This window comes from Talpa occidentalis, unplaced genomic scaffold, assembly GCF_014898055.3.
Source record: "Talpa occidentalis isolate TD23 unplaced genomic scaffold, MPIMG_talOcc4v2.1 talOcc4.14, whole genome shotgun sequence".
Taxonomy (NCBI): domain Eukaryota; kingdom Metazoa; phylum Chordata; class Mammalia; order Eulipotyphla; family Talpidae; genus Talpa; species Talpa occidentalis.
Window position 1 is genome coordinate 71,008,197 of NW_023601433.1, and position 27,888 is coordinate 71,036,084.

Genomic DNA, 27,888 nt, shown 5'->3' on the forward strand with positions numbered 1-27,888 from the left:
GTGTCGTTGCAGCAGCTGTAGGAAGGAGAGGCCATTTTCCGTTTCTAAGAAGAGTCTGGGGCAAAAAGAGGTGGGGGAGCGAGGGGGCCAAGAGGGCTCAGCGCCTCCCTGCCGAGCCGCGAGCGCACGGGAGTTTCGGCCGGCGGGTGAGGTGGCCGAGGGCCCGGAGATGTTTTCTCTGTCCAGCACGGTGCAGCCCCAGGTGAGTGAGGGATCCCGTCTGTTTTGTCCCGCCCTGCCTGCGGCTTTTTGCCATTTGTGTTTCGTGGGAGAAGTTTCTCGTAAGGGACCGAGAGGGACGTGATGAGCCCAACAGCAGGCCCGGGGTTGAGAAAGTGCATCAGGGGCAACGCTGAGAGTCGGGCCTGAGGTTTAGTAAAGGTCTGATGATGAGAGGGAGGTGTTGGAGCGTGATGCAGACCTTGGCTGATGGAGTTGATGGCGTGGAATTTTTGCTGGAGAATCAGGCATTGTTCATTGCCGGGCATTTTGGGGTGGCGTTGGGGAAACATCTGGGCCATTCGTATATGTAGAGAGAGCGAATAGTGGTCGCTTTCCGGCTTTCCCACCCCAGTGACTTTAGTATTCATCACTTTAATTCCCTGTTTTCCCTTTAAGTGGAATTTCATCCAAACGTGCTATAACAACAGCAATGAAGAATGAATAATCTACCACGAATGCTTTCCCGATTTTGACCTGAAATGGTTTTTTTATGTCTTTGTGTAGCTATTTCAAGGTACTGACTGCTTTGCAGTTAAAATTTTGATTCAGTCTCCTCCCATCCTTTCGTAAAGCAAAAGAGAGGGTAGCACAAAAGTGATTACGAGGCTTTTTAATCATCTTCTTTCAGAGTAATCATTTGTGACCATAGTTGCCTTCTTGGTTTATTTTCCTTCTTGGTTTAAAAGTCGATGGTGACATTTTGGTAACTTTTGGAAGGTTCTCACAGTTTTTGCAGATGAAGGGTTTTGGGAAAGCATTCAGGTTTAAAAATAATTTTTTGATTCTTAAGTTTCTTGGCTTCAGCAGGCAATTATGTGCCTTTGGATACCCTTTTTGTCAGTATTGGCTGGATAATAGAAACTGAAGTCATAGGAAGTGATACTTTGCGAGCATTAGTACTGCACCAGATGAACAAAGCAAATGTGGAATCTTGATACCAAATAAAAGATGAGTGAGTAGGAGTAAACTCTTCACTTAGCCAGGTGATGAGTGAAGGGAAGGGAACAGGTACCCCAGCAGAAGGATATCCGGAGGTCCTCAGATGGGAAGAACTAAACTGATTGGAAGAACAAAAATAAGGCGTTTGTGACTGGAGAGTGGTGATGAAAGGGGCACAGTGACAGAAATGAGGTGAAGCCTTGAGTCAGATCATACAGAGTTATAATGGACTTTGGATTTCGTTTTAAGAGTCTTGGGAACATTGAGTGTTTTTAAGCACGGAGTAACCTGACCGGTTTTCGTTTTTGATAGATCACTCTGGCCTCTACCATATGGAGACTATGGAAGGACCGAGTGAAAGTGTTTTCAGTTAGGGCTGCTGTTGTAGTAATCCAGGAGGGAGAATGCACCAGTCAGGTGGTGGCAGTGGTTATGGAAAGGAATGAGATTTATTTTGAAGAACAAAGTTTATGAGGGATTGGAAATAAGGGATGATGTAAAGAATTTAATTAGCTGGTTTATTTAGCTGGATGCATAAAGGTGTTATTTACCAAAGTGACAACCCAGATGACTGTAGTCATGAATTAGATTATCTGAGGTAGAGCCCTTGTGCCAGTATTTTCTAGTTGTGTAACTTTGAACATGCTGCTGAACCTACCCAAATTTTTGCATTTTTCATCAGTTAAATAGGAAGTATAATAGTATTTTTTATGACTGTTATGAGGTTTAAATGAGATAATGTAAGAAACCATATACTATAAAACCTGGCATATGGTAAGAACCTGTTTTTTTTTTTTTTTAAGATTTATTTATTTATTTATACAAGCACTGGGTACAGTCAGAAGCGCGGGAGGGTGAGAGAATTCACCAGAGCCAGAGCGGGGAGCAGAACAGGCAGACAGATGGAGGACACTGCTGAAGGGAGCAGCGGGTGGCAGGAGAGGTCTGCGCGACATGTGGGACCCTCACTGGCAGCGGGGGATCGAACCGGCGCTGCAGAGGTTGCGGGCAGCTTCACAGCCCAGGGCTCAACCGCTGCGCCACCGGGGAGGCCCGAACCTGTTTAATTTTTTCATGTACTCAACAGATATTTATTTAGGAGCAACTGTGTGCATTGCTACACTGGGATATAGTATTGAATAAAATGGAGAAAAAGAAATTATAAAATATGTAAATTGTGTATTATGTGAAACCATTTTATGTTGAGTAAGTAATTATATAAATAAAAAAGAATACTAAAATAGAAGGGGAAATCCCTTTGCCACCTGTAGCTTACATTCTAGTGGGGGTGTATGGTATGATAAAAAATAAATATGTGGTCACTGTTCCACTTCTTAGCATAGAACCCTTGGAATTTCATGATTGATAGATGTGTTTTATATCTTATTATTCATGAGTTGCTCCTTTAGTTTTCCTCTGGACATATGCTAAGAAGGTGGACTAAGGGTGGTATCTCTAAGAAGGAGGGCTAAGATGGCCTCAAGATTGGGCTGTTCACCAGAAAGATCTTATGAGTCCAGATCCCCTAGCCTCTGGGAGGGGAGTGCTGGCCTGGAGATTGAGTTTGGTAAAATTCTAGAATAATGAGTTTTAGTGCTTAGATTCACAGTGTAGGAAGGGTAGTGTAGGCCAAATATATGGGGAACATGATCTTCTATGGTTGGGATCCTTCTGGATCTTGGTCCTATGTACCTCTTCTTTATCTGACAGTTCACCTCTATCTTTTCTAATAGACTAGTAATAGCTAAGTATGTCCCTTGATTCTCTAGGCTAGTTTAGCAAATTGTTAGTGCAGGGGAGGGTTTGTAAGAAACCCTAATTTATACTGGTAGATCGGAGGTATGGTTGCCTGAGATTTGTGACTGGCATCTGAAATGGGGACAGTCTTGTGGAACTGAGCTCTTAATCTGTGAAGTTTGCACTCACTTTAGGTAATTGATATCAAAATTGAATATCAAAATTGAACTGTTGGACAACCAGCTGGTGCTGGAATTGGTCGGTGTCAGGTAATTGGTTGAAAGAGAAACTAATAAGTAAGTGATGTATATACATAAATAAAATAGGCACATAGTATTAGTGTAAGTACCAAAAGAAAGAGCAGCGAAAGGGGATAAGGAATATTTTTTAGGGGAGGGTTGTTGAAATGTTAAGAAGGTTGGTTAGGGAAAAAGATGTTTGAAAAGATGACTCTTGAGTTAACTTAAGAGTACAAAAGCAAGCTATGTTAATAACTGGACCAAAGGGAATAAATAGCACTGCAAAGACCTTTAGGTAAGAGCCTGCCAAGTGTGTTCCAGGAACAGCAAATATGGGGCTGGAGCAGAGAGAATGAACAGGGTGGGGGTGGGGGAAGAGTAGTAGTGGATAAAGTATTAGAGGTGAAAAAAGGGCTTGTCCTGTCTTAGTTGTAAAGACTTTGCTTTTATTGTAAGTGAGAAGGAAGAGAAGCCATTGGAAGGTTTTGAACAGAGGAGTGATATGATCTGACTTTGATTTTAATAGAGAAAATGTGGGAGTAGTTAGGAGTCTATTGTAAAAGTTCACATTTAGATGATGGTGACTTAGAACAGGGTAATACAGTGGGGAAGTTGAGAAGAATAAAATTATGAATATGTGTTTACTTTTTTTTAATGTCTGAAACATTTCATTTTGTGGTGGTATCATTTATTAAGTCACTCTCTTAATGGTAGATATTTCTAGCTTTTACTAATTAAACATTTTTTTAATGTTTTGATGTATATTGCCATTTATGCATATGCAAGCACTTACAGATTATTTCCTTACAGAATAAATTCCTAGAAATTAGATTGCTGGAACAATGAAATGTATGTATTTTTAATACTTTTGATTCATGTAGCCAGAATACTATCCTAAAAGAATTATACCAGTATCATTCCTACCAGCAATAAATCTGAGTATTTGTAATTTTTAATATACAGTTTATATACATACACACACACAAATATACAAATCTCAAGATATAGACAAATCCCAAATCCTGACCCAAAAAAAGATTTTTTGGTTTTATTTTATAACCCACTCAACTTAATTTCCACTTTTTTACTCATCTAGGTTACAGTGCCTCTGAGTCATCTCATCAATGCCTTCCATTCTCCAAAAAGCACATCTATTTCTATAAGTGCATCAGTTTCTAAAAACCAGCATCGAGATGTAGTTCCTGAACACGAGGCTCCCAGCAACGAGGTAATAATTTTTACTCTGCTTGTGTGAGAAAGCCTTTTTGATTGTAAATATATTGGAAATACCTGTCTCTGTTTAGACATTGGTAATGTGATTTCTGTCTTCAATTTAATCTCCTTTGTGATTAAAGATGTCTCATTCTGGCTTCATTGTACACATGGAAAGTTACTTTGTTTTATTCAGCATGTAATTTATAAGACGTTTCATGTGGCAGCTACTTGGTATTCATATCCTAGATTACTACTTCTGTGATGCTATTTAGATTTCTTTCCTGTTCTTCTATAGCAGCGGTGAACCCACAGCTAGCTTGCCATAATTGCCTCCCAAGTCTTAGGGAAGATATAATAGTATTCACTGCTTTACAGGAGCTTTTAGTGTAATATAGGTATCTGAAAGTGAAATGTATAAGGTATGAAACTAAAATTTCAGTATTCATGGAATTTCAAATCAGTGTTCTAGGATCTAGAGAATTCTTAAAATAGGAACCTTTGTATATGTAAGCTTCATTAATAGTTGCTTATAGCTCAGAATACATTTTGACATAGAAAATATACTATATAGTTGTTTCCCAAAAGCCGCTTTAATCCATAAATAGGTTATTTCTTAGTCCCACGATATGTGACTATGGTCAAGGAAAATAGAGGAGTTGGAAAAAAGTTTGCTTTGGGTTTGTGGGGTGACTCTTAGGATAAAATTTTATAATTAGATGAAAAGTTTGGTTTTGTTATCTTTATGCTTTATTTTTATACTATTTACGCAGGTCCTATTGCCTTTTCTGTAAGTAATCGTCGTCTTTCTACTGTTCTGCTTCTCCCAAATAAAGTCCAAAAGTACTTTCCTAGTACAAATACATGTATCAAAACTGCTACATGCAACAAATTATACTAATTTTGGAAAAAATTATAGAGATGGAAGAAATAAAATTATCTGTAACCCTATTCCTCAGGAATAATGCTGTTAACATTTTGTATTTATATGTTTTCCCTTTTTCACTTGTATGTGTGTAATAATTATACTATACTGCATGTACTGATTTTCTTGTTTTTTATTTCTTTTATTTATATATACTGATTTAGATTTTGCTTTGTTCATTTAATAATGTTTTGAACTTCGTATGCCATACATTTTCTATATTTTAATAACTTGAGTGCTCATTGTATAATGTCCCATTGTTGAATATTGTTTCCAATTTTTTGTTTCCATAAACTACACCATTTTTATGATCCATGTTCCTAAATCTTTGTGACTGTTTCATTAAGTAAAATTGCCAGCTCAGCAGTGAAATACATTTTAGGGACTTGGCAGGTGGTTCTGGAGACTCTTAAGATCTCAAGTACAGAGGTGGTTTGACCTCTGATATACATTCAATAGTTGTATTGTTTGTCTTTATTTATTTATTTATTTATTTATTTTAAGGACAGGTGCCATAGTTTTGTGTTTTTGTTTTTTTTTTTAAAGATTTATTTATTTATTTATTTATTTATTTATACAGGCACTGGGTACAGTCAGAAGTGCAGGGAGGGTGAAAGAATTCACCAGAGCCAGAGCAGAGAGCAGAACAGGCAGAAGGACCGAGGTACACTGCTGAGGGGAGCAGCGGGCGGCAGGAGAGGTCTGCACGCCATGTGGGACCCTCCCCGGTGGCTGGGGAGCAGCCGGGGATCGAACCGGCGCTGCAGAGGCCATGGGCAGCTTTGCAACCCAGTGCTCAACCGCTGCGCCAACGGGGAGGCCCTGTATTGTCTTTAATGGGTGCTCATTATTGCTTCAAAAAACATATTCATTCTCCTTAAGCATCCTACTTCATCTCTACTGTCACTTCCTTTGCTATGTGTGACTTTGTTTTTTTTTTTTTTTTTTTTTTTTAAAGATTTATTTATTTATTTATACAAGCACTGGGTACAGTCAGAAGCACGGGAGGGTGAGAGAATTCACCAGAGCCGGAGTGGGGAGCAGAACAGGCAGAAGGACCGAAGTACACTGCTGAGGGGAGCAATGGGCGGCAGGAGAGGTCTGCGCACCATGTGGGATCCTCCCCCGGCGGCCGGGGATCGAACTGGCGCTGCAGAGGCTGTGGGCAGCTTTGCAACCCAGCGCTCAACCACTGTGCCACCGGGGAGGCCCCGTGACTTTGTTTTTATCAAAGGGTTTTCATTGGAACATCCATTTCACCATTGGTGTTGCGGACTGCAGCCTGCTGAGTCCAGGAACAAAAACTTTCCTCCTACAATGTCTCTCCCTTACCTCCTACTGAGAAAGTTTAATGTTGTGCCAGCTGGCAAAGAACAAATATTTAAAGGGCCCAGACCCATGTTCATTAACAAAATTTATGAAGAGTAGGGCCTCCCTGGTGGCACAGAGGTTAAAGTCTCAGCACTATGAAGCTATTGCCAGCCACTGCGGCATGAGTTCCATCCCCTGCCAGGGAGCTAACCCACAAGGCTCAGCTGACCTCTCCTGTCTCACCTGCTGCTCTCCTTAGCAGGGTATTTCAGTAGATCCGCCTGTTCTGCTCCCCACTCTGTCTATGGTGAATCCTCTCCTCTCCCCTCTCCCCACAACTCTGGCCTACATACCAGTTCTTATATGCATAAATAAATAAAACAAATCTTAAAAAAAATTATGAAGAGTGACTCTGGAAAACAAATTGATAACCAGTACATCCATCCAGAAAACCCTTTTCCCTCTCGATCACTATACTCTTGGTTTCTTGAAATGTCTGTAGGCTATGATTTGTTATTTCCATCCTTAGCAAGGCTTAGTTCAGGCTGATACCATTTTCCTCTTGTTCCATGAACCTACTCTCATCCAGTGTGTCTTATTTGTCTGTGTTCTTCCTACAAAACAAAGCTAACCACATTAAACAAGACTCTGCATAATTTGACCATGGCCCACTTTCTAATCTCTTCTTCCAACACTAAACTTTTTACTACGTTTCAAATATTCTTGGCCTTTTGGTGACTCTGTTTGCTCCCTTCCCCACAACCTCCTCCCTCTCATTTTGTATATTAGAAGACTTCAGTGACACTTTGTGTGTTCTATGTTCTCACACCACTTTTTCAAGTATTACTCTATAAAAATAATAGTTACCATGTTGTTTACATGTACTTTGTGTCTCTTTATGTTCCTAGTATCTGACACGCAGTAAGTAGGAAAAATTATTCTCTTAGTGAAGAAACTTCATTTTCCTTTTAATGTCTAAGTATATAAATAATTTTTGATTTACCATTTTAAATAGTAACTTGAATAGTAGCTCTTAAGTATTGTACTTCTGTTTTAATTACAATATCCTTTGTATTGTATTGTCTTTAGTAGCTTAAGAGGCACTTTTAACTATTCTGTCATGCTTTTATGTTAAGATACTTGGATGAACAACGGCATGATCTTTTTCTTTGAGACACACTATCTTGTTGTGAAATAGTCAGGGCATATTTCATAGTCACTTCACTAATGAGGTAATGAATTTTAAGACTATGAGTGACTTATGACATAGCTGATAAGTTACATGGCCCTCAGCATCAATCCAGAGCTATGTGATTTCTGGCTCTAACTTTACATCCATCATAAGAAACTGACACTTGTTCTGTTTACTTTGGTTCTTTTTACTTGAGCTTTTAGCTGATATAAATATTTTCTGTCTTTAATATCTCCTTGTCAGCTCGTGTGGATAAGAAAATAGCTCACTATCCTATTTGTAATTACTTTAGAACTGTTTAAAGATGAGTGTATTTTCTCCCCAGTTTTCACACATTTTGACTTTGTTTATGTTCCCCTCCTTTTTAAAAGTTAGATGTGGGTAACTGTAGAACTTCTCTGTTCATAGAGGGATCTCAGCAATGAGGCCAGAGGAGTAAGATGTCCTGTGGTAACACGGCATACCTTTTCTTTATCAAATAAGCTGTTGTATCTGGGTATTAGGCATTGGAGGAAGTTATAAAGCTCTATGAACTGGTGATAACATTGGAAATAGAATTTTTTAACTTTAGTCAAACCTCGTATGATTGATAAATCTTGATAATATTAATGCTTATTTGGTTGACTTAATCTTTTACAGTCTGTACTTAATTTGAGGGACCTTGGATTATCTGAACTGAAAATTGGACAGATTGATCAACTGGTAGACAGTCTACTTCCTGGATTTTGTAAAGACAAAAAAGTTTCTTCCCATTGGCATACTTCTCACATCTCTGCACAGTCCTTCTTTGAAAATAAATATGGTAAGTTAATATTTTTTGTTCCAAGTAAAATTAACCATTTTAGTACTGTTAATAATGAATTATAAAAGGTGCAATTTATTAACTTTCAGAATGTACGTGCCAAATTCTTTCCTGAGCTGTTCCTTCTCCTGCTTTGGGTAACTTTTCATGTTGGAATAAGTTAGAGTTACAGAAAGTTGCAAAGATTATACAGAGTTCCTATATATCCTTCACCTGACTCCTGCTAATACTGACTACTTACATAACCATGATACAATTACCAAAACCAAGATAAAACATCAGCACAGTATTTTAAACTGAACTATAGATTTTATTTAGATTTTTCTTAATAAAATTTAATATCAACAAATCACTAGTCTTCCACAAGGTTCCTTTTTCTGTTCCAGGAACAGGTTTGGCTTGTAAGGTGACAAACATTTGCTGGATTACTGATTTCTGATGATACAGTTAAGAACCAGTCATGATCCTTTCTTTTACAAAACACCCACCTGTTTTCTTCTTTGACTTGTAACAGTCTGGTATTATAATAAGTGGGCAGTGTGTTGAAAAGGATGTCAGCTTCATGAGTTTCTCTTTGGATGATATATTTTTTGAAGATTTATTTATTTATGCATTCAAGAGCTGGGGTACAGGCCAGAGATGCGGGGGGTGAGAAGATTCACCAGAGGCAGAGTGGGGAACAGAACACAGGCAGACTGACTGAAATACACTGCTGAGGAGAGCAGCGGGCGAGACAGGAGAGGTCTGCTACGCCATGTGGGCATCTCCGCGAACCGGCACTGCAGAGGCTGTGGGCAGCTTCACAGCGCTGCACTCAAACATCTGCGCCACCAGGAAGACCTGCTTTTAGATATTTATAAAAGTGGAGTCATAGATGGACAAATAAAAGGCAAAATATACTTTGGTTTTTCTAATACTTAGTAAAATTATTTCACTTCAGAAGACTTTGTTTTGTTTTGATTTTTAGTTTGGCAATTAGAGTATTTACTTTTTTCAATTTCTTTCCAGGTTACTTAGACATGTTTGGTACTTTACGATCTTCTTGCTTATATAGGCAAAATTCAAGAAATATTAAAAGCATTTCTTCAGCTCTTCAGGACTGGCCAGGTAAGAAGCAACAATTGTATTTTGAAAGAAAAAGAAAGGTTTAATATAGTTTGAATTTTCTTTTTCAATGGATCAGAAATTTTGACTGCTTTCTATAAATTGTAATGTAGATGACATTAAATTGATAACAAAATCAAATATATCTTCATATTTATTTAATACCAGGCACTAATGATAGGTGTTAGGTGATAGTGATTAGTTTTAAATTGAAAAAACAGGCATTACTTATCTTCATGGAGTAGAATGACATGAAAGAGATGTGTACTATTTCCATTAAAACTTAGGAAAATTCCAAGTCAATAACAGGCTCTCAGGTGGTTGAGAGAGTAAACAGTGGAAAGATTGTCAGAAGTAGACCAAACACAGGATGATATGGTTTCTAATTTTCAGGCTACAGTTGGTAAAAGCACCTTTATAATAAGATGTGTACCTGTGTATATATGTGTGTGTGCATGCATGAATACATTTTGGGAGGAGTCTGTCTCTGCAGACTCCTTGTTTGAGTATTGATATTAAAGAGAAATAGGACAGTGTATCAATTATTTTGGTCTTAGATCAAACACTGAAGGTATTTTCAGTCACCATAAGTCCTTATTTTGATGTTGAAATACATGTACCACCTTGGTAATACTCTTCTTTAAAATGCAAATAGCGGGAATCTCACATATTTGAGAAAAACAAGTAGTGTGACAGGCACCAAGTTGAGCAAAATGGTGTGCAGCTCAGTGCCTCTGAAGAAATCCTCTAATGAAATGGTTACTGCAGAAGACAATACTACTGAAGGATGATCTGTTTTTAAATATTTATGTAAAACATAAAAATTGAGCATGTATTAGTAAATTTTCTTAATGTTGTGACTCAGATCTTTTTCTGATCATGTAATAAGACTGAAGTCAACTAAAGAACATAGCTAAATTCCCTGAATATATGGGAATTTAAAGATCCCTTTTAAGCATGTTAATTGATTAGGGAATAAAGTAATGTTAGTTTATTGTATGATAAAAGGTTATGTGATATATATTTTTTAAATCTATTTATTTATGCATACAAGAGCTGGGGTACAGGCCAGAGGTGTGGAGGGTGAGAGGATTCAGCAGAGACAGAGTAGGGAACAGAACAGGCAGATTGACTGAAGTACACTGCTGAGGGGAGCAGTGGGTAAGTCAGGAGAGGTCTGCTGCACCATGTGGGTAGCTCCCTGGCCAGGGATCGAACTCATGCTGCAGTGGCTGCGCATAGCTTCATAGGTTGCGTCTTAACCCCTTGTGCCACCAGGGAGGTGCCTGTGATATATTTTTATTCCAAATTCCTAAGAGCTCTTAGGAAGAAGGGCCTCCCTGATAATGCAGGGGGTTAAGTCTCAGCATTATCAAGTTATCTCCAGCCACAGCAGCATGAGTTCCATGCCTGGCCAGAGAGCTAACCTACATGGTGAGGCAGACCTCTTCTGTCTCACCCACTGCTCCCTCAGCAGTTTATTTCAGTAGCTCTGCCTATTCTGCTCCCCACTCTGTCTCTGGTGAATCGTCTCACCCACCCACCCCCGCCTCCTCTGGCCTATATGCCAATTCTTGTATGCATAAATAAATAAAAATAAATCTTAAAAAAACAAAATTGAAACTCTTAGGAAGAAACTTTAAAGTTCCTATGGATACCTATGAATATTAGGATCTCCTTAACATGAGAAAAAAGAGCTAATTGTGTACTGTGTTGGTCCAGCAGTAATTTGGTGATTCTGAACAATGTATATACAAAGAAAAAAAAGAATGGAGTTAAATTATAACATTTTGTGTATTAGATTTGTACAAGTTTAAAGGATTTATATTTATACTATTCATTGTTGCATAAAGTGTGGATAATTCATTGGTGGGTGTATAAATTCATGGTATAAATAACAATTTAGAGGGGAGTTTCTTAGTGTTAAACAGTTTAAAGCTTAAAATTTTACTTTTAGGAATTATGAGAGATTCTAAGAATTAACTATGTGTACAAGAATTATAACCACTGCATTATTCTAGTAATAGGAAATAACTGGGTTAAAAATAAGATAATCTAGGGTATATGGATATGATGTCAGACCTTTGAATCTTCAGCATTTTTTTTCCTTGTAAAAACTTAAGAGATCTAAATATGATACTGTTTTATTCAGTTTTCATACAGTCTCGAGGTTTTAAAACCTTGAAATCAAGGACACGACGTCTACAATCCACTTCTGAAAGGTTAGCAGAAACACAGCATATAGCACCATCATTTGTGAAGGTAATTAGACCTTTCCCCCCCTCAAATAAGCAATTTTCAAGTTATTAAAATAAGAATCTCCATGTTTAATTTCCCACTTACTAAAGATTAATAATCTCTGTGGTCATTATATCTATAACTCTTCTGAGTGCCAAACCTGTCTCTTCACTTGCCTATTAGACATCTTCCTTTGATTTTTTTACCCAACCTACACCTACATACATGTTATCTGTGTTAATCAGTAGCCTCTACATAGGGTAGAAACCTGGTGTGATCAGCTGTGTTCATCTTTCATTTGCCACATCCATTAATCACTAAAGTCTTGTTGATCCAGCCTCTTAAATAGTATCTTAAATCTTTTTCTTTATTACTAGTTCCACTGCACAGATAGAATATGACTATTTCTTACCTAGATTATACTCATAAACCCTTATTTAGTATCCTTGCCTTTTGTTTTGCTACCTTGAGTCTATTCCCTTTTTTAAGATTTATTTCTTTATGCATACCAGAACTGGGGTATAGAACAGAGGTGTGGGTGGGGGTGAGTGAGAGGACTCACCAGAGACAGAGTGGGGAGCAGAACAGGCAGATTGCCTGAAATACACAGCTGAGGGGAACAGCAGGGAGGTGGGAGACATCAGCCACACCATGTGGGTAGCTTCCTGGCTGGTGGGGGATCGAACTCGTGCTGTAGTGGCTGGGGAGAGCTTCACAGCACTGTCTTTAGCCCCTATGCCACCAGGGAGGCCCAAGTCTATTCTCTACACTGCCTCCCACCAGTGTGTCTAAAGTCTTTTACTGTAATAATTGTACTCCATTGTTTTATTGTCATCTTCTGCCATGGTACACAGCATTTTATCATTTGACCTCTGCCTACCATTTTCTAGTCTCATCTTTTAATGTGCTTCCTGGCTGTACCTTGCTCTCCTTTTTATATTATTTTAAAGTCCTGTCACACAAGATTGTTTGCCATTCTCAAACACTGAAGCTATTCTTGACTCCTCTGTCATATTGTTTGTGCCCTTTTTTCCCTGTGGTTTAGTTAACTATCCCATTCTCTTTAAGGCCTTTCTTGACTTCCTTAGGTAACATATATTTTACTACCACACCTATCCACACAATTTAAAAAATTAAGTAATTTACATATCTCTCTGCAATAGCCTAAAACTTTCAGATCATTAGTTATGCCAAATATATGAGATTTGTCAGTGAACATTTATTATATTACTGAGGTTTTCCTTCTAGCAGAGGTAAAGGAGTATGAACATGAAGCCATTAGAATCCTAAGTCAACATTTGACCTATTAGCTATTATCAAAATAGTGTTATTACAGAGTTTCTTTATAATTAATGATTGATATACAAATAGGGTCCACTGTTAGTCTCCAGGTTTATTGTTGGGACTTAATCCAATTACTCATATTGACAAAAAAATCTTTTATTTTTAGAATTTTAATAAATTTTTTGTGAATAACGCTATTTCTAAGGAGTGTCATTAGATATAAAGTAACCAATACTGATATATTGTTTTCTTATGTAGGGATTTCTTTTACGGGACAGAGGATCAGATGTTGAGAATTTGGACAAGCTCATGAAAACCAAAAACATACCTGAAGCTCACCAAGATGCATTTAAAACTGGTTTTGCAGAGGGTTTTCTAAAAGCTCAGGCACTGACACAAAAGACCAATGGTAAGTTGATTTGACACCATCCATTTTTGAGAGGACTGTTTTGAAAGGAAGTCATAGTTCTAACTCTTTTAAGTGGTTAAGTAACTTTCCTAAGAGTTATCTAACTTGCCATGGGTTATATGCTTCTATATTTGTAACTTAAGCTGCCGAGAAACCAGAGGGCAGATCTGTGAGTGGTTTCATGAAGTTTTTGGTAACCGTGCAGAAAGGAAAGCATGGCTATTATACAAAAGAATGCAAGTTACAAAAGTACATGTGATAAACTATCACTGCCGTCAGTAACCTAATAATTGCATTTCATCGAGTTGTCTTTTCTTTCTCCAGATTCTCTAAGGCGAACTCGGATGATTCTCTTTGTTCTGTTGCTGCTTGGTATTTATGGACTCTTAAAAAACCCATTTTTATCTGGTAAATACTCTATTTATCTCACTTACTAATTTAAAAAAAATCTTTAAATGTTTCTATTTCATAGTCAGTCTGCGTAGAACTTAGAGAAAGAAAACATTAATGTTTATCATTCCAAAATCTAGTCCTTTCATTCCTAAATCAAGACTTCTCAGAATGGGTGACTTTGGGATCACATCAGTCTATTAGGATTATGTACCATCTGCCTTGTCGTATTACTTTAACATTGTTTTATGTATTTAAAAAAATTTTTTTTTTAACACTGTAGAAATTCAAGTTTTACTTGTTTTGTTGAAATATTAATATTTTGTTAGCGTTCCAAGGATTATGTTAGAGTAAAAATGTTCTAGTAGTGGTTAGTTTTACTAGATTTTTATAAAATGATACATATCTAGCTATAAAATTTTTTTAAATGCATAGGAATTTATAATAGCAATATAAAGTGAAATAGCTGTTTCAAAGATAAAAATTTATTTAAAGATAACTTTAAATGAGTCAATATGTCTTATTTTGCCATCCCAGAATACAATCATAATGTCGTTTAAGTCTACACTAAACTATTTTTTATCTATTCTGAAATTAACTGCTTTAAATTTACTCTCAACTTTTATGCTCTTGGTATGTTAAGAAGTTCTAGTTAACTATATTTTTGCTTAATCACTTTTGTTTTTCAATTTTAGTTTGTCTTAAAGATGATATTTTTGGCTTCTTCTGAGATTAGAAATTGCTTAGTTTAATCATTTATATGTCTACTGTGGAATCTTGCTAAAAGGGGAGGGCTTTGTAATAGTTGCCCATAATTCATGTCAAATATTTTTCTTACCAAGCTTTTACATTTTTCTTACACTTAATTGTGTTGTTACTGATACATCTTCTGTGGCCAAATAATAACAGTTGTTAGAAGAAGGCAGCTACATGAAAAGTGAAATAATCTGTTTCCCCTTTCATTTTTTAATGGTTTTGCTAGTTTTTTATGTTTGTCTTAAGGCAATGTATTTCAAAGACTAGATCCCAGACTAGCTGTATCAGGTTAATAGAGGGTGATTGTTAAAAATAAGACTTTTCTGGACCCTTTCTTAAATCTACAAGTCAGAAGTGTTGGGCTGTGGTCTGTGAACCTTAACACATTTTCAAGCAATTTTATGTTCACTGGAGATTGAGAACTGTTGTTTTTTTTCCTTCCTCAGCAAGGAAAAGAGGAAAAGAGAAAAAGGAGAGACTCCTACATAGACACAGATGGGCAGTCTTAAAAGACAAGATCTGCCGAGAACTGTTGGTTTAATATTTTCAGTTAATAGATTTTACAGGGAGGAAAGGAAAATAATTCCTAGTTTTAATTGGAAATTACAAAGTTGTCATTTGAATATGAATAATTTATTTTTTATTTTTTTAAAGATTTATTTATTTATGAATACAAGAACTGAGGTGTAGGCCAGAGGTGTGGGGGGTGGGGGTGAGAGGACTCACCAGAGACAGAGTGGGGAGCAGAACAGGCAGACTGACTGAAATACACTGCTGAGGGGAGCAACAGGCAGACAGGAGAGGTCTGCTGCGCCATGTGGGTACCTCCCTGGCCGTGGATCAAACTTGTGCTGCAGTGGCTGCGGATAGCTTCATCGGTTGCGACTTAACCCCTTGCACCACAGGGGAGGTCCCTATGAATAATTTATTTTTTGGTCATAGTCTACAAATCCAGAAGACCTAATTTCTGCTTCTCACTGTGTTATAATATATGTCAACTTAGATATTTAATTTTTCTAGACTTTCTTGTTTGAAAAATAATATGGTTGGAATTTTATGTTCTGTCTAAAATACACATTTCGTTTCTTCCCCTTAGTACGCTTCCGGACAACAACAGGACTTGATTCTGCAGTAGATCCTATCCAAATGAAAAATGTCACCTTTGAACATGTTAAAGGAGTAAGTTAAAAAGTTTACCTTGAACTTTTCAGACATATCAAATGGTATATGGTCAATATTTGATTTAAAAAATAGGAAATTGAGAAAACATGTTGGTTTATGCCTCTGCTTCTTGGCACAGAGCTGCTAAAACCCTGGTAATATCCTAAATGTTAAGAGTTCTAAGGTCATCTTTTGTTCTCATATTTACCCTCGGACCCCTGTTCCTGACACAGAACTTCTAAATCTTTTGGAATTTCCTGGGTCATAAGAGCATCTTTTCTTTTACTCTGTTGTCTTTATGGTACTCCTGGCTAGCTTCAGGATGGAGGCTGGTCACCAAAAGTTAAAAGTTTGGAATTTTCTTCTAGAGAGAGGTGAGGGCCTAGAAATGGAGTTAATAATTATTCACATTCATAAGAAAGCCCCAATAGTGTGGATTTCAAGGAGCTTTTTGTGGATTTCAAGGAACATTTGGAAGAGCTGGGAGAGTAAAGGAGAATGCCCGAAGAGAGTGGGCATGGGAGTTACGCATGGCTTCCCTCATACTTTGCCCTGTGCATCTCTGATTGGTTCTAAATTACACCTTTATAAGTAAGCAATAACCTAGGAATTTCTTTTCCTGAGTTCAGTGAGCGACTTTAGCAAACTAATCAAACACGAGAAATGGTTGTGGGAACCTTCATTTTATAACCAGTTGGTTGGAAACACAGGATTTAGGACTGGCTTCTGATGACTGTGGGGTGGGATTGAGGATGGTCTTATGGAACTCACTCAGCCCTTAGCCTGTGGGATCTGATGCTATCTCCAGTTAGTTTCAGAACTGAATTGTAGGACATTGGTCTTTTTTATTCTAGTACGTATGAGGTGATTATCTCTTTCTTTGATTTACATTTTCCTGCTGATTAGTGATGTTGAACATCACTACCATAAAAATACTCATAAGGGCGGTTTTTCACTGCCTTGAGCCTCTTTTTTTTTTTTAAATTTTTTTTTTAATAGAGGCATATTTTATTTATTTGTTTGTTTGTTTATACATGCACTGGGTACAGTCAGAAGCAGGGGAGGGCGAGAGAATTCACCAGAGCCAGAGCGGGGAGCAGAGCAGGCAGAAGGACCGAAGTACACTGCTGAGGGGAGCAGCGGGCGGCAGGAGAGGTCTGCGCGCCATGTGGGACCCTCCTCCGGTGGCCGGGGAGCAGCCGGGGATCGAACCGGCGCCGCAGAGGCCGCAGGCAGCTTCGCAGCTCAGCGCTCAACCGCTGTGCCACCGGGGAGGCCCTGCCTTGAGCCTCTTAACCCTGTTTTCTTCCATAGTTGTCGTATTCCTAGCTTGAGTTCTCTTACCACAGAAGTTGGGGAGAGAAAATAATTTGAGTTGCAGATATTTAATCCCTTTTCCTTTTTCCTGTAGTTTAAAGTTATCTGTTACCTTAATCAAATGTAGTTTGGTCTTCTTTTAGTATATGGATACTTTGAATCTAAAAAATATACATTTTAGCCATCTCCCTGGTGGTGCAGGCAGTTGAGCGCAGCACTGGGAAGCTATCCGCAGCCTCTGCAGTGCTGGTTTGATCCCCGCCGGCCGCAGAACAACCCACATGGTGCGGCAGACCTCTCCTGTCTTGCCCACTGCTCCCCTCACCTGTGTATTTCAGTTAGTCTGCCTGTTCTGTTCCCCGCTCTGTTTCTGGTGAATCCTCTCACCTTCCTGCACATCTGGCCTGTATCCTGGTTCTTGTATAAATAAATAACTCTTTAAAAAAGTATGTGTGTGTGTATATATATATTTTAAGAATCCAATCAACATATATATTTTAAGAATCCAATCAACTATTTTTTAAGCATGCATTTCATTGAAGCTTAAAATTCACACAACAAAGCACAAATTGTAAGTGTATACCTTAATAAATACACAATAAACACTTGTCACCCAGGTCAAGAGAGAGAATATTACCACAACCTTCCTAGTGTTTCTTTCTAGTTATTATCTGTTCTCACCCCAACTATAATCATTGTTCTGTCTAGTATCATGCATTCATTTGGCCTGTTCTTAAATTTTACTTAAATGGTAACATGGCTGGTATGTGTGGCTTCTTTTAACAGCACAATGATTATGAGATCTATTCATATTGTTACGTGGAAGAGTAATTCATTTGTCCTCATTGCATAGAATTCTGTGAATGTCATAATACTGCATATGCTTAAAAAAATATAAAATTGAGTTGTTTTTAGTTTTGGTTCAAGTGGTGCTACTTTGAGTATTCTTGTACACATATCTTGGGGAGCAGTTACACACTCCTAGGCCTAGAAGTAGACAGGTTTGCTTTTAACCATTAACTTTATAAACATTTGAGTGAACTTCAGTAATTTAATCTGAATAACTTTTAAAGATTATTCGTAGCCTAACAAAAAACCTGCTTGTTCAGCTGTATGTTCATGAAAATAGTCCTAGGAGATGTGCTAGGACTCTCAGATGATCCTGAGTTTAACTGGATTTTCAGAACGTCCTTTTGCTGAAACTTGTGTTTTTATATCTTAGTACATTTCTTCCCAGGGAGTTTCTTTTTAACCCTGCCCAAAATACTTGAGGTCTTTTTTCTCACTGAGAGCCTTTTAAAGTAGTCTAGTGAGAGGTTGCAAATTGATTGCAAATGTAGTGTTTGTCCAGTATAATTGAAAATAAATGTAAATCAGTATATATACAAACACATTTTTAATTTAAATTGGTGGGCAACATTTTTAAACTGGAAAATTTCACAAAAAGTGGTTTGTTTGCTTGAAAAATTAAAGGCTGGAAACTGGGTCTCTATTCCCTGGTAGAGCAGTCATGGTGTTAACCTTCAGTGGACTGATGCTTTTCAGTTCAGCATGTTGTCATCATACTCTCACTGTAGGCACCTATTTCTGGTATTTTTCTGGAAAAAGGTATTTATATTTGTGACTTCTGGTTGTATGCTAACTAGGAAAATTGCACACCATTTCTATAAGCAATTTTCTTGAACCTATCCAAGTTTTAAAAATTGACCTCATGTCCTGCTTGCCATCTTTGTTGGCGAGATTAGAGTTTATTCTTGCTGTGGATCTCAAGTCTGCATATTTTGTATTTTGGAGGTTAAATCTTCTCAACTTTTTGTCACAGCCATTTATAAAATAATATCAGTTCACCATGGCTTAATTTTAGTCAGTTTTTTTGGCATTTATTAAGAAATGAATGGCTTATAATCTAGTAATGAGTCTTTAAAATGAAAACAACCCCATAATTAACCACAAATTAATGTTAACCACACACTTCTTTCTCATTAAGATATTACAAATCCTGGTGGCACAAGGGGTTAAGCGTCAGCACTGTGAAGCTATCCGCAACTACACTAGTTCGATTCCTGGCTATTGGGAAGTGACCCACATGGCACAGCAGACCTATCCTGTCTTGCCTGCTGCTCCCCTCAGCAGCAAATTTTGTGGATTTTGTATTTTGTATTTCAGTCAGTCTGCCTGTTCTGTTCCCCACTCTGTCTCTGGTGAATCCTCTCAGCCCCACCCCCATCTCTGGCCTGTGCCCCAGCTCTTGTTGCATAAATAAATAAATCTTAAAAAAAGAAAAGACATTATAAATCCACTCAAATGCCCTTGCAGTTTTTAACCAGGTACAAAAAATGTCTGGATTTGAAAGTTACTAGATGACTCCTTCTGTTTATATCAAATGCCACTGACAGATTGTACTAACAGTTTGAACATCATCCTTGTTAACCAGAGGAAGTAAAGTATTATTTCTTGAAAATGTAAGAAGTGAAAATGGATTTTGTTGGGATATATAAGGAGATTAGATAATTAGCATTAAGGATCAGGAGAAAATCCTCTCTGGTTGTATCTGTCAGAGGGCTTTTTTGTATACTACTTTCACTAAAACAAATAGAAAGCCCAAATTAGTTTCCTGTTAAGTGTATCTTGTCAAAAAAGGATGCCTCAGTAATATAATCATTATTTAATTTATTTGGTGTGTCACTTTAGGTGGAGGAAGCTAAACAAGAATTACAAGAAGTTGTTGAATTCTTGAAAAATCCACAAAAATTTACTGTACTTGGAGGAAAACTTCCAAAAGGTAAGATATCTTCTTTTTACCAAAACTGACATCTAAAAATTCTGTGTGTTACTAATTTAATTTTTATCAGATTCAACTTATTGAGGTTTAGCTCTTAATTTGTGTTTCACAAATATACATTCATTCTGAATGAACAATTTTGGGGTTTTTTTGTAATTTAAAATTTTATTTTCATTTCAAATTTCAGTTGCAAAAATGGTATAGAGATTTCTCTTCATACTCTTTACTCTTAAACTCGACTTTTTAAAAACATTTTCTTCCATTTGCTCATTTGCTTTCTTTACATGTATTTACATACGTGTTTAACTATTTGAGAATAAATTGTAGATATTACGCTCCCTTCACACAACATTTAGATTTTTCTTTAATTTGAAAAAATAAATCCTCATCCTCTTGTGTAAATGGGGGTGGGGGGCGGATGTCTTTTTTGATCTTAGCACTTGTGTTGAGAGTACTAGTTAATGTGTAGAATGTTTCTCAGTTTGGTTTTTCTATTTTTTTTCCATTACTCAACAAAATGACTTTATTGTTGTGATTTATTTATTTATTTATTTAAAACTTACATTTTATCATATTTGATGTTAAATATTTTATATTCCTTTCCTTCAAAATTCTGTCTTGTCTATGGCTTTTATGTAAGCAGTATTTAAATGATACAGAAAAATTAATTATGGAGATGATTCAGAAGTGAATCATTAATGGAGACGAATATTTTTATTGTGCTTCAAAGCAGTGGTTGGTCACTGATTTGCCTTCAGCCTCAAAACTATCAATCAACCATTGTTCCTTTGCTAGGTTCTTATCAGTGTTCTTTGTTGTTTAACTCCATTCATGTTTGCTTTATCTTTTAGGAATTCTTTTGGTTGGACCACCAGGGACAGGAAAGACACTTCTTGCCCGAGCTGTGGCTGGAGAAGCTGATGTTCCTTTTTATTACGCTTCTGGATCAGAATTTGATGAGATGTTTGTGGGCGTGGGAGCCAGCCGTATAAGAAATCTTTTTAGTATGTTAATGTATCTTTTTCTACAATACCATGCTTTCTTAATTTTAGAGGAAGAGGTTTCTTACCTTTTCTTTGCTACTTGATGGATTGATAATCACCTGAAATAGTCATTGCTGGGTTCTGATTTCAGATAATTTAATGTGTGAGTCTAAACATACCTGTCCTTTCCCCCACATAGTCAAAAGAATGGAAGTGCTAGATGCGTTTGAGCTCTAAAGCTGTTTTTTTCTGTGTGTTGGTCAGTTCTGTAGTATGTAATGTCTCCAGACCTGATGGTATGTAGTATTTGTACATCTAGGAAGAAGGAATACCCAGTTGATCTTATTCAAACCACTGGGCTTGAATCAGGTTTATTTTTTTTTAAGACCTCCTTTTTGTCTTATTTTGTCCCTCCTTGAATGCCTTTGATTGGCTTTTGACAATCGTACATGTTTTTAATAGTATTTATGTGGTTCTAAAAATGTTGATTTCATTAAACTTAATCTGAATCTTTTTGCTTTTGCAGGGGAAGCAAAAGCAAATGCTCCTTGTGTTATATTTATCGATGAATTAGATTCGGTTGGTGGGAAGCGAATTGAATCTCCAATGCATCCATATTCAAGGCAGACTATAAATCAGCTTCTTGCTGAAATGGATGGGTAATTGAATCTTCCTTTGTCCATATAATATGGTGAAAATTTGGTAACATTCTAGAGATAAGGAAAACATTGGACTTGCAGCAATAGAAAAGTCTAAGAAGTCAAGACAAGATTTTTTTTTTAATTGTATTTTTTCCATTACTAATGGGGTAATTGATGTTTCAGCTCTTTTTAATTGATGATATTTATGCAATTCTTTTCATTTATTATAGTATAATTATGGAGGAGAACAGTGATTCTCATTGAGAGTGTTAGTCTATTTCGAGAGTACAAGAAAAATGTACTGGTTCCCACACAATTTGTGACTTTCTTTAAATATCGTAATAGATTAAAAGGTTGTATCAGTTTTCATAGTGTAAAAAAGCAAGAAGTGGGGTTGCTGTGGGAGGCCAAAGTTTCTTAAAGTCATATAAGACATACTGAAACCAAATAAACCTAGGAGCAAATAATTTGAATGGGTAAACAGTAAAATAATTTTTCAAAATTTAGTCAGGTTTTCAGGATTTTTGTGTGAGGTCATAATTCCTGAGTAGAATAAATATTGTGACATTATATAATCACAGGTGATTTGGTGATTTATTTTTAGCAACTTTATTGATGTACAGTGGTGTAAAACTTATTCCATCTATAAAAAAATTACAGATATTTGATTATCTTGGGCACAAGAAAACGCAATCCTGTTTCTTTGCTGTTAAGATTAATGATAAACAGTTTTGTTTTAGAGTATTTTTATGTTTGTGGGGTTAATTTTCAGTGAAAAGAAACTTTTTTTTAATATGAACTTTTCCTATTCTTTTTAGTTTTAAACCCAACGAAGGAGTAATCATTATAGGAGCTACAAACTTTCCAGAGGCATTAGATAAGTAAGTATTAGAATAAATTATTGTGAAGTACTGCTACATGCTAAATGTAGATGAAAATTTAAAAGAAAGAAGCCTATCACAGAACTCATTCTATGATTCTAAATTTATGAATATTAGGAATAAGAAAATCCATAATGACAGAAAATGGATTAGTGATTGGCAGAGGCTGTGGACAATGAAGACTGACTACAAATGAGTATAGGGTTCCTTTGGGGGGCCGGTAACAAAAATGTTCTAAAATTGGATTGTGGTGATGGTTGCATGACCACAATCTTCGTTAATTTCTGTGGTATGTGTATTACATCTCAATAAAGTGGTTATATACCTGTATCGCAAAATATTGGGGGGACACTCATCTAAAATTCTTAACTTAGCAACTGAGGTGTGTATATAGCAGTCATTGTAGATAGCTAGAGAATATTTGTTTCTTGACTGACTTGCATGTTTTTGTTTCTGATGGGTGTATACTGTTTATATGAACTGTTCTGCCTGTGGTTACTGAAAAGGTTATTTTTGCCATGTTTTACAAAGAACCATCTCTTCATTTATGTTCAAAACTTCATCAACCTCTTACTGCCATTTTCTTTTCCACCTCTGTTTAGTGTGGCAACTTGTATAACTGACCTTGAGCATAGTCACTAATTAACTTACATTTCTTTTTTGTATTTTCCCTTTAGTGCCTTAATACGTCCTGGCCGTTTTGACATGCAAGTAACAGTTCCAAGGCCAGATGTAAAGGGTCGAACAGAAATTTTGAAATGGTATCTCAATAAAATAAAGTTTGATCAGTGTAAGTCAGTTGTATAATACAAACATTGTTGATTCTCTAAAATGGCACTATTTCTGTTCTCTTTGTGCTCCTTCCTTAATAAATATCTTAAAAGATCGGTTCTTTTAGATATATATCCTTTTTCCCTTCCTTTATTTGCCCATTAAAAAAAGGTTCTTTCCTTAATAAGTGTGTATCCAGGAGATTATATCATCTTGAATCCTGATTCCAAAAAAAGTTTACTTTAGAGTATTCAGATAGATAATACTTAAAAATGAATATTTATGAATATTTTTAAGATGAATTTGAAATATAAAATAATAGAAAAAAAGTCGGTGTATTAAGGAAAGTTTTTTGTTTCATTAAGATAAATATTTTAATTTATAGATAAGCATAACTTTTCTTTTGAAATGTGACTTCTTTGTGAAGAGCTAGTTTTGAAATTTTAATGTTGTGTTCTATCTACATAGCTGTTGATCCAGAAATCATAGCTCGAGGTACTGTTGGCTTTTCTGGAGCAGAGTTGGAGAATCTTGTAAACCAAGCAGCATTAAAGGCAGCTGTTGATGGAAAAGAAATGGTTACCATGAAGGAACTAGAGTTTTCCAAAGATAAAATTCTAATGGGTAGGCTTCCTTCGTTTCTTTTCTTCTTCCTACCCCCCACCCCCATCTTACAGTGTTCACTATATTACAGAATAGTTTCTTCATTTTGAGAGGAAGTTTATAAATGAAAGGTAAGGGACATGAAAATGTCATACTTGAAGATAGCTGCAAAACTTGGCCTCTTACAGGAAAAATATATGATTACATTCTTCAGCGGTTGGTGGTACCCATGCATTTCTCTTGTCTAATATCGCTGATTAGTTCAGTCTAATTATTCCCAGTATTTAATTTTGATTTTAGGTCTTGAATTGACTTCAAAACAGGTTTAGGACCTCCCTGGTGGTGCAGGGGTTAAAGTCTCAGTGCTATCAAGCTGTTGCCAGCCATTGCAGCATGAGTTCGATCCCTGGCCAGGGAGCTAACCCAGATGGCACAGCAGACCTCTCCTGTCTTGGCCGCTGATCCCCTCAGCAGTGTATTTCAGTAGGTCTGCCTGTTCTGCTCCCTGCTCTGTCTCTGGTGAATCCACTACACCCCAGATCTTGTATGCATAAATACATAAAATCTTTAAAAAAAAAGTCAAAACAGGTTTATTATGACATGCTTGTTAAATTGGAAGTTTATTTTCTAGAAATATATTTAAATTTTCTCCTTAGGTGTAAGGATTATCATAATAATTGTTACAATTTTGGTTTTTGGCCTGTGAGAATGACCTATATAAAGATAACCAGAAACAACTGTTGAGCTTATAGAGAAAAAGAAACTGTTGGACACTGTGGGAATGTAGACTGTACCAGCTCATATAGAAAACAGTGTGGAGGATCCTCAGAATATTAAAAAGAAATGTATCTTTGACTCAGCATTTCCACTCCTTGATATTTATTCAGCGAATACAACAACACTAATTTGAATTGCTGGTAGTTGTGGTGTGGTAACATACATCTGAAGAGGCATGAGCCTGTGCCCCTAAATGTAAATGAATACTAATGAGCAAGATTAAAGCATTACTCTGAGAATGACTTTAAGACAAATGGGTTTCACTCATTCCTAAAGGGGTATTTTATTAAATTTTTATCCATAGGGCCTGAACGTAGAAGTGTGGAGATTGATAACAAAAACAAAACTATCACTGCATATCATGAATCTGGTCATGCTATTATTGCATATTACACTAAAGATGCAATGCCTATCAACAAAGCTACAATCATGCCACGAGGGCCAACACTTGGACATGTAAGTATCTTACAGTATTTTCTTTTCTTTCAGATAATGTCCCCCCAAGCAGAGGGAATATAGCTCAGGGGTAAAATATTTTATTGCAAATAATGTTCCCTAAAAGTTATGTAGGAGATGTTGATGAATACATGTAAAAAGAAAATTTGGTTGCTTCCTAAGTTAGTTGATACTTTCTTTTTTAACTTTCTTTTTTAACTTTTTGAACTGTCTTGAAATTAGAGATACCTATGGAATTTATTTCCTACTCAAGAGTATTTCCTAAATATTTTACATATCACATATTTACATTATGAAGTTTAATCATGAATGACAGCAAATTATAACTTCATTAAGATGTATTAAGAGTCCTCCTTGGTGGCCTAGGTGTAAAGTCTTAGCGCTATCATCACTACAGCCTGAGTTTGATCCCTGGCCAGGGAGATAACCCACGTGGCATAGCAGACCTCTCCTGTCTTCCCCGCTGCTCCCCTTAGCAGTGTGTTTCAGTCAGTCTGCCTGTTCTGCTTCCCACTCTGTCTCTGGTGAATCCTCACCCCCCACACCTCTGATCTATAACCCAGTTCTATGCCAAAAAAAAATATTAAATATGTAATTGTTATATTCCCCTCCAAAAGAAGTTATATAACAGAGTAACTGCTTCAGTAGATTGTCTACAGTTATGAGTGCAAGTTTTATTCTCATACTTTGTAGTTATAGATATTTTAAATATTTTTGTGCAGTTCGGAATAAACAGGCCTATTGCAGCATTATGTTCCTGTTATTTGTGAAATGCACTTTTACTTCATAATTTTCCCTCATTTTATAAATCACTGGTTTTGTCATCAGTCACCTGGCCACAGTCTCTAAGTGTCTTTAAATTTTCTGCAAATGGTACTTCTGGTTATTAATACAAAGTGTCCCAAAACTATGTCTGAACTTTTCTTTGGTTTTCAATTGTCTAGGTATCTCTGTTGCCTGAGAATGACAGATGGAATGAAACTAGAGCTCAGTTACTTGCACAAATGGATGTTAGTATGGGAGGAAGAGTGGCAGAAGAGCTTATATTTGGAAGTGATCACATTACAACAGGTTGGTTGTAAAGAATGACTTCAGTTCAAATTGTGTTTGCTGGTTTAAAGATATTTTTAAAATTGAATTCAATATTTATTTTTAAATTTTAGGTGCTTCTAGTGATTTTGATAATGCCACTAAAATAGCAAAGCGGATGGTTACAAAATTTGGAATGAGTGAAAAGGTAATGACTAATTTCAGCTCCTTCATGTATCAAATGATGTGCCAAGTGTCTAAGAAAGGGTTCTAGTTAGAAATTGATCATATCTTCTTTACCCCATCTTATTACAAATAGATTTGACATAGCTTATTCTAAACTAAACGTAGTCTAAGTAATAAAATGTAGAATTCCCTTTCTATTTTAGCTGCTTGGGATAGAAATAGTTGTTACCACACAAATTAATCAAATGCTAAGACAAATACTCATAGCTTCCTCTGTTCGTAGAACATGACAGGCCTGTTTGCTGAGCTTGTTCCCTGTCCCCTTTCCACATATTTCACATTCCTGCATTTTCACTGTGTCTCTGTAAGGAATTCTAATACTCTGAATTAAGGATTCCTGGACTTGGAATAGCTGCCAAGTTTTCATGAGAAGATAAACAGCACATACTTAAGATTTTACATTTTCCTTTTAATTCATACTTTTAATTTGTCTTACACTTTCAGAAGAACCGTAAAATTTCTTTGTCCTCAAGAACAATTTTATATTGTACTTCTTGCCCCCATTTTATATATCTTCTTGGGTATAAAATACTACTTCCTCTGTTACATTTATTAGTATTTTGGGTCTTCTGTTCAATTTCACTCTTCCCATTTGTTTTAGCTTGGAGTTATGACCTACAGCGATACAGGGAAACTGAGTCCTGAAACTCAATCTGCTATTGAACAAGAAATCAGAATCCTTCTAAGGGTAATGATTATAATTTTCTTTACTTATCTAGTTAGTTAGAATATGCCGAAATAGTTTGGTCCTGACCAATTTTTTAGGGTATATAGAGTTCTTTTCCAATTTATGTTTTTTTTATCTCAGGTTTTTTTGCCTCTCACATACCTGCTTTTCTATTTCAGGACTCATATGAACGAGCAAAACATATCTTGAAGACCCATGCAAAAGAACATAAGAATCTAGCAGAAGCTTTATTGACCTATGAGACTTTGGATGCCAAAGAAATTCAGATTGTTCTTGAGGGCAAGAAACTGGAAGTGAGATGATAACTCTCTTCTAATGGATAGATTGCTGGTTTTATCGCAAGAATATTAGCATTGCAGTAGTCTCCTTTTGCAGCACCTATTTCTTATTCTTGACTTGGTATCACTCTAGGGTGTGGAACACTGTCAATCTTTTCATCACATTTATGTAATTTTGTTTATTCTCTGATGACACTGCAAATTAGCAATCCATAGCAAATGTGCTAAAGAAAATAAAGAACGATCAGGACTGAAAACAGCTTGTTTGAGCAATGTCAATCAGTTATTAAGTTGAAAGTAAAGATTATATGGCTGGTTGCTCTATTGGATGTGAATAAAAGTTGTGCCTTTAGTTCCTAGCAAGTATTTTCACTATAAAAGTGAAATTATTGAGGGGATTATCTTTATTTCCCCATAGTACCCTTTTTTCTTTGATAAAGAAAATTATGCTCTTTAACTGATGATAAACCAAATTTCAACTTACATCAGTGGAAACTTCATTAAGATGCATTTAA

General features: G+C 36.5%; 1 protein-coding gene across 2 annotated transcripts; it reads left to right on the forward strand.

Annotated features, from left to right (window-relative positions):
- On the forward strand, positions 1-27,632 carry YME1L1 (YME1 like 1 ATPase). 2 transcript variants are annotated; one of them, XM_054695187.1, is made up of 20 exons: positions 1-202; positions 4,234-4,365; positions 5,855-5,938; positions 8,417-8,579; positions 9,588-9,686; positions 11,836-11,945; positions 13,464-13,614; positions 13,939-14,022; positions 15,857-15,939; positions 19,930-20,020; positions 20,872-21,024; positions 21,530-21,662; positions 22,463-22,525; positions 23,203-23,315; positions 23,765-23,920; positions 24,981-25,132; positions 26,077-26,203; positions 26,296-26,369; positions 27,009-27,095; positions 27,254-27,632. In XM_054695187.1, exons 1-20 carry the CDS (start codon positions 170-172, stop codon positions 27,395-27,397), a joined length of 2,232 nt encoding a protein of 743 aa, XP_054551162.1. In that variant the 5' UTR covers positions 1-169; the 3' UTR covers positions 27,398-27,632. The 2 variants fall into 2 exon arrangements, with proteins under 2 accessions (XP_054551162.1, XP_037366655.1); XM_037510758.2 differs by lacking the exon at positions 5,855-5,938.
- Positions 27,633-27,888: the final 256 nt, after the last annotated feature.

Coding starts and splice junctions, on each gene's coding strand:
- YME1L1 (XM_054695187.1), top strand. CDS start 170: ATGTTTTCTCTGTCCAGCACGGTGCAGCCCCAG. Junction 25,133..26,076: donor GAGGGCCAACACTTGGACAT/GTAAGTATCTTA, acceptor TCAATTGTCTAG/GTATCTCTGTTGCCTGAGAA. Junction 27,096..27,253: donor AAATCAGAATCCTTCTAAGG/GTAATGATTATA, acceptor TTTCTATTTCAG/GACTCATATGAACGAGCAAA.